Source organism: Lathyrus oleraceus, chromosome 7 (assembly GCF_024323335.1).
Source record: "Lathyrus oleraceus cultivar Zhongwan6 chromosome 7, CAAS_Psat_ZW6_1.0, whole genome shotgun sequence".
Lineage (NCBI taxonomy): Eukaryota > Viridiplantae > Streptophyta > Magnoliopsida > Fabales > Fabaceae > Lathyrus > Lathyrus oleraceus.
In genome coordinates this window covers 544617012-544628133 of record NC_066585.1, presented here as the reverse complement: position 1 = coordinate 544628133, position 11122 = coordinate 544617012, and the positions used below count along the sequence as shown (strand labels likewise).

General features: G+C 30.7%; 1 protein-coding gene across 1 annotated transcript; it reads right to left on the bottom strand.

The window, feature by feature from the left end:
* Positions 1 to 1050: 1050 nt before the first annotated feature.
* Positions 1051 to 7310, bottom strand: LOC127104919 (uncharacterized). The gene is made up of 13 exons (XM_051042058.1): positions 7004 to 7310; positions 6860 to 6913; positions 6686 to 6781; positions 5642 to 6513; positions 5363 to 5546; positions 2501 to 5252; positions 2250 to 2446; positions 1973 to 2052; positions 1803 to 1880; positions 1602 to 1711; positions 1390 to 1468; positions 1227 to 1291; positions 1051 to 1114 (listed from the first exon to the last, which is right to left on the bottom strand). Exons 1-13 carry the CDS (start codon positions 7308 to 7310, stop codon positions 1051 to 1053), a joined length of 4938 nt encoding a protein of 1645 aa, XP_050898015.1.
* Between the last annotated feature and the right edge of the window lie 3812 nt (positions 7311 to 11122).

Here is an 11122-nt window from a genome sequence, read left to right as displayed (position 1 = left end):
ATTAATAAAATAAAATAAAAACTCAAACCACTTTTCATTGCCTTGTTGTTCCTTCTTCTTCCAGCCACATGATTGCCACCATTGATTGCATTCTTAACCGCTACCAGGCCGATTAATTGGCGTCGTCACTACTCGTCGTACCATTGTTAGGTCGTTATATTATTTTGTTTACAATTCTATTGTAGTGTTGTCCACGCATATCGTCGTCTTGTCGGATTACCATTCTCAATCACAAATCAATACATTGAAAAAGAAGAGATTGAAATTGTGGATTTGTGAGAAAAATTGTATGGTATTAATTAGAAATTTGATTGTGTGATATATGCAAAAAGCAATTATACAATACGATACCAATTGCTACTGGAGTATAAAACTCAGTAGTTATAAGCAATGCCAATTACTGTAGAAATTTGCCCATAATAGTAATACACAAAAGATGCAAATTGCTATTGCAATAGAGAGAGAAATTAGAAATTGCTATGTAATTATATGAATTCATGGCAAAAAAAATTTGCTATAAATGCGTTGAAAAAAAACCACCCATAACTTGAAGCAGTTTTTTAGTAAATATGGGTAGTTATTGTTATTGTGGTTTTTTAGTAAATATAAAATATTTAAAGGGCAAACTTGAAAGAAAAATAAGTCATTCCAAAATCCCCTATCCCCTTTATAGATAGTAATAGAAGATTCTTTTTATTTTAATTATTATTATTTTTAAATAACAAACAAATATAAAAAAAAAAGTTATTTTTTAAAATAATAAACAAATATAAAAGAAGAAGTTAAGCGAGGGTATTTGTGGAAGAAATAAAGGCCATACAAAAATCACCTATCCCTTTTATATATACTAGCGTTCAGACGGGCACTCCCGTGCCCGTCTGTCCGCTTTTTTTAATGCGCACAACGTAGAGGAAAATAAATATTTGTTTTCTTTTTATGAGGTTTTTACTGTAGGTCGCATTAAAAATAATATTAATACATTTTGAAAACGGTAAATAAAGATATTCAAAATTATATCGAAACATGCAAAGTAATATTGATACTGTGTAATCAATGACGTTCTTTAAGAGGAATGCCGAACATGAAATCTCTATTCGAAGTATTTTCTTTTTCCCTGCAATTGTTTTCCGTAGTATAGAAAAAATGTAAGACTCTTAAATTAGACTTTTTTTAAAGAAAAAGATAGTAAAAATAATAGTAAGTAGTGTAATATAGCTTTTGCTTACCTTATAAAGATTCGAATCAATTCTTCGTACATCCCTTTATCAATGCGCTCTTGAGATTTAAAAAACTACAAATACATGATGAAATGTCATATTATAAAAGAAATACATTCAGAACACTTGACTCGTTTGAATATAATATGGTTTATTGCGACTCAAATAATACCTGGAGAATGGAGATACTTTGTTTTAGTCTAGATTTCGTAGAACAACAATTATGACTTGTTTCTGAATTACCTGGATTTCTGGTAAATAAGGAAAACAATGGAGTTAGTAAATATATATGGTTTTACTTATATAAACCACAAATAACAGTTAAATTCATGCATTCAAAAATAATCTAGAGTAAATATATTCTTAAATGAATTAAATAAAAACCTCTCCATTCTTTGAGATATTATTTCTCTTTTCACCATTTTCCAAAGTTGTGTTTTATCTGTTATCACCGTGGAGCTCCAACCGATGGAGTAAATTTTCAAACGTTTGACCTGTTTCAATGAGGATGATAAAAATGTTAGTGAAAGAGTGATGAAAGTGCAAGAATTTTTTCCATACGTATTACGGAAAAAATAAATACACCTTATTGTCGAGTTTGCCGATGGATGAAATACTTTGTTCATCCTTCCACGTGTTCCATTTATCTTCAAAGTCTGTTATCTAAAATTTATTGCATAAGAATAGTGAGAATAACTATCACCCCATTTATATCTAACATAAAAGCATAAAATAAATGATTAAGTATAACTTACTTTCATGTCGAAGCAAGTTTCAACATTCTTTCGTCTCAACTCCCTACATAATTGGAAGATTTCATCGTGTTCTAGTTTGGCTGTATATTAAAGCAAAAGAAAATTATATTTAGTTATTATCTATCTATTCTATGATATAAATAATACAATATAAGCTTGGTATGTCGTGTAACCAAAATGGGAATCAACGTGTGAGTAATTTTTTCAATGTACTTAATAAATACCTGCGGATGCGATAAAAGAATTTGTTTGTAGACTACATTTTTTGTGTAGTCACCATCTTCTCCTTTCAATTTTCCTTCCCTGGTTAAAACTCTTGTTGTAGTCTGTGAAACACCCCTGGATAAAGCCACATGTAACTGTCCATGACTAAAAACATGTCGTGGAAGATATATTCCAACATTTGGAATAGTTTGTCCTTGTGATTTATTTATTGTAATTGCAAAACTTAGTCGCACAGGGAACTGCTTTCTACTAAGGACAAAAGGCAGTCCATCACTTGCAGATGTTTTTATTTTAATTCTAGGCAAAAAAGCACGTTTTCCTGCGTTGCTTCCTGTCAGGATTTCCACATCCAACATATTCATAAATAAACCACGACATAATAACCGGGTCCCATTACACAATCCATATCTAGGATCTAGATTTCGTAACAACATCAATGATGCACCCTTTTTTATCTTTAGAATATGAGGTGGCAAACTACCTTGTGCAATTGAGTTTAAGAATTCTTGCTGGTATAAATTATGATTATCTCCTTCAACCTCGTCAAACGATAACAAATTATGTTCTTCTCCTGGAAACTGATCGATAATCATATCATTCAATTTCTGGACATCATCATTTGTTGGTGTCAAAATAGCTCTTTGTACCATATATGTGGCATCCCAACCATGCAATTCTAGATCAGGAAAAATATGTTGGATAAGTACTTGTATGGAATGTTCACCTTCCCATGGGATTGCAATATGTAAAGGTAACCTCACCATGTCATCTGGTTTGGTAGGTTCGACACCATCACCAATGCGAATAAGAAATTCTGCAAACTCTTGATCATGCAATGATCGCATATTTTGACGCAAATGCAAAATCTTGGTATGATTCCATAAATGAGACTGAACAATACACGCTGAAATCATTTGTGCCTTAGTACCTTTTCTTACAACAGGAAGAACTTGACGAAAATCCCCCCCCATGATCAGAACTTTTCCACCAAATGGAGCACTGTTGCTACAAATGTCTTGTAATGATCGATCTAAGGCTTCCAAACAATTTTTGTTTGTCATTGGTGCTTCATCCCAAATTATTGCGGCAGCAACTCTAATGAGATTTGCAAGATCCTTTTGCTTTTCAATACCACAAATGGAACTCGGTTGAATATCAATAGGTATCTTAAATCGAGAGTGTGCAGTCCTACCACCGGGTAACAATGTTGCAGCTATACCAGATGATGCAGTTGCTAAGACAATTTCTCCTCTACTTCTTAAACTTGCCATTAATGTTCTATAAAGGAATGTTTTACCTGTTCCTCCTGGACCATCAACAAAAAATACCCCACTATGTTTTTGAACAATTACATTCATAATGGTGTTGAATGCAATCATTTGATCATTATTTAACTTAGCAATAGATTCAATATCTTCATTGGGGATATCGATCGCTAACTCCTCTTGTATGATACTTGGAACTGCACCTCTGTCTATTGTATTAGGGGGTAAAGATGGGAGATCATAATCATCAATCTTTTTACCGTGCAGGTTTAAGAGTTCATTCAAGTCCTTCAACAACATATTAGTTAAGTTTGATTCCACAACATTGTTAGCTGTTTGATAATCCTCTACCATATGTGTAAAAAACTCATTCCAAAGGCCTCTAACATCAGTAGGTTCACAAAATATTAAAATCGTCACGAACAACCTTCGTAAAGCATATGGCATTCGGAGACTCGTAGCCTCAACCAAACAATCACGAATACTATGATCAGTCTCTAGAAATCCCCTATCCTCGGCTGATTTTTTGAATGTACTGAAAGTCATGCCATTATTTGTAAGAAGATATTCCCAACTGGTTGGACCTATGACATGCGATAACAACAGTCGCAAGTAAAACTTATCTCCCTCCGAAGGTGATACCGTATAGATTCTCCCGATAACTTTTCTTGTTGATCGCCTACGATGCCATTCCATATCCCGCTTGTTCCAACAATAATGCTCTAGAATCTCTCTATACAGATACTTTCTTGCTTGTGGATCTCGTAGATTCAATGCAAAGAATTGTGTGAGCATTGTTTTGGAGTTGCGTTCATTATTTAACACATCTGCAATTTGCTGATGATCATAAAAGCGCACTTGATGGCGGTTCGGCAAGTGGATCTGCAATCTTTCAACCGAAGGATATAATCGGTAAAGAGTGAATCGAAATATTTTCCATAATGCCTCGGGAGCACAAATCCATCTTGCATCAACATATTGCTGAACTTCATCCATGTATGATCCTTTATGAACCTCCATAGCCACACGATCAGGGCCCTTGTACACATATTTGTATAGATACTTGATACTTTTAATGCTACTGCAAATCTCTACATTTATGTGACAGTCATACTTTAACAGTAACCAAGGGTTATAAGGAACCACCCATCTATTATCGACAGACCTATCTTTACCTAACGATACAGACTCATCAAACCTTCTCCTATACTCGGAATATGAGTCAGTGCCTTGACGTGTTTCATCCAAGAACTGTTTGGGATACCTTTTTTTACAATGTCCGTCTTTCATACATGGAGACTTTCGGTTGATTATGCCGCAAGGTCCGTGGATCATATGTCTTACAACAGCTTCATGCAACTGTGGTTCACATTCTAATTTAGGTATTTCTGCTCTTACCATACTATCATAATCTTTTGGGTCACGCAACTTATCGTTACTTTCTAAGACCAATAACATATGCACATGCGGCAGTCCTCGCTTTTGAAATTCAGTGACATACATGTAGCTTTTAACTTTACCCAAGACTCCTTTATTAATAACATCATCCTTCAATTTCTCAAATTTCGAACGAAATATTCTTGTTAGCAAATCTGGACGATCTTGTGGTGTTTGAAAAGGCAAAAGTTCTGATGTTATCTCACTCCAAGAAGGATTGCATGTCATTGTTAGAAAAATATCTGGTTTACCGCCATTAAGAACAATAGCCATGCCATCTTCATAACGTTGTGTCATGTCTCGACGACTGCCAATAAATGATGATGGCAATATTGTTCTTTTTCCAATGTTCTCTACGATGATTCATGAAATGCATTAGTATTAGAATATATGAATTATTAGCATTAGAAGTACAACTAATTATTAATCAAAAACTGTATATTTATGCTATATGAATTTGTACCTGCATTAGTTTCACCAACATGCAAAGCATCATGTAAACCTTGGTACAATTCAGAACGTATATCACTTTGGTGCTCTTTAATCCACCTTAATCTCCCTGATTCAATTTTGACATAATTGTCTACAACATATTGTTGCAACAGTCGACCCGCATTTAACAACATTGATTGATCATTTGGGCGAATCTACAGTTGATTGGAAAAATGTCGGTGTTAAATGTAAAGTTTTTTAAACAACGCTTAGCTAAGTAGATTATCTACTAAAATTAATCCAAATTTACCTGAAGCATGTAACTGTAATATGCTCGACATGACACTCTTCGTCCATTGCAATTTGTTGTGTTGATGTCCCAACCATGCGTCCCAAATGGAAACAATACAGGGTATTGCAAAGGATCATAATATCCCTTTGTCTCTTGAACTTTCTTGAGATTTCCATCACAACGAATGACATTAATATCCCTTCCATAATCCATAGAATCTGCATCACATCCAACAATAATTGCCGCAACTTGTTCAGCAGTTGGAAGATTGTATTGATGGTGATTACGTGGACGCTCTTTAAGTATGAGGCTACATTCACTGATATTTGGAAGTATTGAAAGTTGCTTGAACCTAATTACAAAAGGATTAAACTGATGGAGCATTTTCTGTAATTTGTGAACTACATTTTGGTGCAGCTGTGGATTTTCCTGCATTCTATTATGTAGCTCGTTATCGGTGTCGTAGATGTATAGTTGTAAGAAACGCGGTCTGACACCCTCATTTGGATAGAAACCTCCTATGTTATGGTAAAAAGCACCTTGAGCACGAAACGTGTATATACCACGACCAGATGCAAGAATTTTCTCATCAACATGAACACCAATTGAAGTGAATGAAACCACATGGTTATAACTTCGAATATGTTGCCTAAAATGTTTTCCTTCAGCTGAACCATCCAAAAATAATTGTTGCAATACTATAGGAGCATCAACTCGTGAGAATGATACCTTTCCACCATTACAACACGTATCACGTGATTCATGATGAAACAATCTTGCATTGCAGTGTCTACAGGTAAATGGATGAGGCAACCGGGCTTTTTCCATCATCATATTATTTTTGAAATTTCGAGCAATATTGTGCTTTGCTCGAAAAGCATGTCCTGATTCTACAGGCAGGAGTTTGATATTGATTACTAAATATTATATAAAATCTAAAATACAAATAAAAAATATATGCAAGATGACTCAATTATTATATTTTAATATTGCATGATTTGAAATTTTACGCCACATGAGCAAATGCTACATTTATTTGAAGCAAAATTTTTACGAACATACCTTGAGGACGACGTGATAATGCACCATTTTCTCTGGCATCCATGTTAACATATGATATTACTGCATCCTCTAAAGCTTCATCAACATCCATATCATCTGATACAAAAATAATAATTAATATCAATACATTTGTAAAAATTAATACTCGCATACTTAGAACTATATCACTTATACCTGTATCGGATTGACTCGTGATGTTTTGTTGATTAGGTGATGTACAATTACGATCTGCGAGTTTAAATACATAAAATAAGATATGGCGAAAGCGAACAAAATTATGAAATGTAACGTATAATATATATATTGATCATCACCAACCAAGTGCAACATCATTAACATGTGTAATTCTACTTGGACCGGCTTCACTGTCATGAGTTCCTTGAAAGTGTGATCTTGGAAAAGTCATATTTGTAAAATTTTGAAACGGAACTCTCGACTGACTGTTTATATGGCGAGATGTTTGAGCTTGTTTCTCTTGCTCTTTTCGCCGCCTATAATTTTCACGTCGTCTTGACAAATTGTTTTCTCTATGCTCGTTGCTCATATTTTGTCTCCTCTTCCTTTCATTTTCGGCCCTTCTTGACCTCTGTTGTTGACTTGATATTTGACGAATATTATTTTCCATTTTATTAATGTAATTGTCAACTGGAAACTATACCGAATCCTCTACAAAAACAATTGATCGAAAACTGATATATCATCAGAAGATGATTTGATATAAATTTTCTTCTTCAATCACTACATATTATAGACTAAATAAAATTAACTATGCATGTTATAAGTTATCTATACCTATATATAGATGACATAATTTATCTTTAGTTAGTTCTTTTTAAATAAATAACACAATATAATTAAAAAAATTGTGTACTTGGTAATTATTTTCATACTATGTACTTGGTAATTATTTTCATATTTAGATGCATAAGTATTACACAATATCAAAAATATTTATTTCATCTTCATCTTTACCGTAAAATTAAAATTAAAAAAAATTGTATTCTATAATAGAGAACAAAGTCAAAATGCAATGCAAAATAAATATGAAAAAACATATCACAAAATTGATTATACAAAATTGTAAATAAAATAGTTTAAATGATGGGAAAACTACATAGAATAATCAAAATGCAGGTAATAATGAATTCCGGATATATGAATGACGACAACAATAAAAAAAAATTGTCCATTACATCTGAATAATTTATTTATTTATTATTAGTTGGTTGATTATGATTTTTAAAATTTTAGATGAGTATTTTCATTCTTTAATTTAATGTTCTAACAAAAATAAAATATAACTGGATTTTTTCATAATTGTTTTTTTACATATTATATAGTATAATTTGTTTTGAGACAGAAATTTAAGAATCCATTACATTTATTCTGTAATTTTATCGGAAAGTTTATATTAATATTTATCTTTTAATATTGATTTTTTTTTAACAAAGGCAAGGCACCAAATTTTATTCCAATTGATAATAGCTAATACAGACCCCAACAACTAAACAACTAAACATTCTCAATCACTACACAGACCCCAAGTAGATCTTCACAATACAAACCCCAAGTACTAAACATTCTCAATCACTACACTATGAGCTAATCGAATAAGAACAACATAATATATATTTTTCAATTATAAAGTGTGGGAAATGCTAATTAGGGGCATTAGTTAAGAAATTCATTAAAAAGTAAGTTGAACCGTTTTTAAAAAATTAAAAATATATGTTTTTTCTAATATATATATATTTATATATATATATATATATATATATATATATATATATATATATATATATATATATATATATATATATATATATATATATATATATATAAAACAGAATTAATTAATTTTTTTTAAGAATATCGTGTCTATTAATTGTACTGAAGTTATAATATTCTTTTATTTATAATTCTTAATCCGTCGTGGGACACCGGTTAATATGACCCATAAAGTATTATTTGTCTTTACTAATAATACGTTAATTTTAATTGTATTATAAATATTTTAAATTGAATAAAATGTTTTAATTACAATTTAACATATATTTATCAATTCTACGAAAAAAATTTGAAAAAATAATTTATCAGGTATTGCAAAGGATATCCATTTTATATATAGGTATAGATTTACATTTTTCTTTATTACAGACTTGTCAATATCAGTGTGATGTTATATGATTGCAAACACATAGTAACAATTTCATTATGGATATGTAGGTTAACAGGAACTTTGCATCAAAAGGAAGATATAGGCGATTCTGTATGTTGTTATAGGTTTTGACTATTTTTTGCGTTATTATTATGTTTTCTTTTAAAAGAAAATATGTAGTGGCAGTCATTTGATCTCTTGTTTTCCTTTACATTTTTCATAAAATATAACAATCAATATGATTCTAGAAGTTGTGGACATGACAATCCACTAAATCAATTAAATATAATTAATTAAATTAATTAAAGAGTGATTATCCATTAACTAACTACCCTTTCAACATGGTGGCTAACCAATTCGAGGTTAAATGTTTCCAAATCTATATATTTCATTAAGAATTCCTTTCTTATAAATTGATAAAGATTCAAGAATTAACATGTGAAACTGACCACATAGAGTGAATTTTCAATGCGGTCAACGCGAAGCACTTCCCCAAGATTTTTTGCACTATCTTGTATTTTTTTGGGTGCAGGATAAGGAAGTGAATAATATGAGTATGGGAGTTGGGTCTTTATTGATGTTAATTTGTTTACTTTCACTTTCAAAACATCTCCCTGCAACAGATAAATATTGAGCAAGTCAGTTAAGGACATAAGAAATAGACCTACAATGAATCCTTATAATTATAATCAGATCAAGATTATGACAAAAAGATATCATATTTTACACAATCCATGATATTTTTTGCAACAAAATATCCATAGTATAACTTCAGTCCTTATAAAAAGCTACATGAATATTCAATTGATTTCTGCGTATTTCACAATTACCATTAATTAAGTCAAAAATTCAACAATGGAAGTTGATTTGATGACATATCCTTCATATTTAGAAATACATCACCGTGTTTCACCTTAGACAATAAGAACAACTATCTCTAACCTCACACATCTTACTATAACACCCATCACTCAATCCATCCATTCAAACAGACACTGCAATCCGTTTTAGGCCAAATTAAGTAAGTGATAAAACACAGAAAAAGAGTAATAGAAATCAAAACCTAAACCACATAATCCTCCATATATCAAAAAGTTAAATCAATGAACAATTTTCGTAGAAGCGATCCACTGAAATTAAGATTCAATTCATTTCAAACACACTCGTACCTCTTATTTCAAAATGAATTTGAGAAAATGATTTGGTTATGGAAGAGAGAGATATAGTAAAAGAGGAAGGAGGCAAATGTGGGGTTGGTATGGTTATGAATTTTTCTCCTAACTTTGGCGTGGAGAGAGAAAGAAAGAGAGAGAAAGAAAGAAATATTTTTATTTTTGAAATATACAGTTATCATATATAGTGGTGTAGGAGGAAGTTATTTAGTATAGTTGATGTGTTGGAGGAAGTTATTTGTAGTGTTCATGGAGGTTACATAATTAATAAATGAGTTTTTTTTTAATTTAATAATTGAGTAATTGTAACAATTGATAAAGGATAAAATTGGAAGAAAAAATACAAAAAATATTTTTCTCTCTCTTTTAATTAGTATAAATAAAAAAAAATTCTCAAATAATATTAAATAAAATACATAACTATACCAGTACAATAAATATTTTTAATTGAAAGAAAATATTATTTAGTCTAAACATTTATTAATTGGAAGAAAAAATACAATAAATAATTTTTGGAAATATTAGACTAAATAATATTTTATACTAATGAATAAATGTTTAGACTAAATAGTTAATAAATGTTTAGACTAAATAATAATAATCAGTACAAAAAATATATTAGTTACAAAAAACTTATATAAAATTACAATAACCGAAAAAATTGAAATGTTAAATAGGAATTAGGAAGTTATTTGAGGTTACAACCGCCCTACGGCCATTATGTGTTAATTCTTTTTATTTTAATTATTATTAATTTTAAATAATAAACAAATATAGAAAAGAAGTTACTTTTTAAAATAATAAACAAATATAAAAGAAGAAGTTAAGTGAGGGTATTTGTGGAAGAAATAAAGGCCATACCAAAATCACCTATCCCCTTTATATATAGTTATAGATATATATAGTTATGTTGCATATTTTGTTTACTTCTAAAATTGAATTAACCCGTTTTCTCATCTACATCCAATTTTTGCAAATTTACAACTAAAATTTTAGAATTTAAATAGTTTATATTTTTAAAACTTAGATGGACATACCTCACATGTCATATGTTGAATCATCTTGGATAATAGGTGTCATATTCATCATCTTGATAATTTTGGAACT

What these genes read in the sequence shown, in the direction of transcription:
- LOC127104919 (XM_051042058.1), bottom strand. Translation starts at nt 7,310, where the DNA reads ATGGAAAATAATATTCGTCAAATATCAAGTCAACAACAGAGGTCAAGA. An exon ending in ATTACAGTTACATGCTTCAG is followed by an intron (nt 5,547 to 5,641) that starts GTAAATTTGGAT and finishes AATCAACTGTAG; the next exon opens with ATTCGCCCAAATGATCAATC. An exon ending in TTGATTCGAATCTTTATAAG is followed by an intron (nt 1,115 to 1,226) that starts GTAAGCAAAAGC and finishes AAACAATTGCAG; the next exon opens with GGAAAAAGAAAATACTTCGA.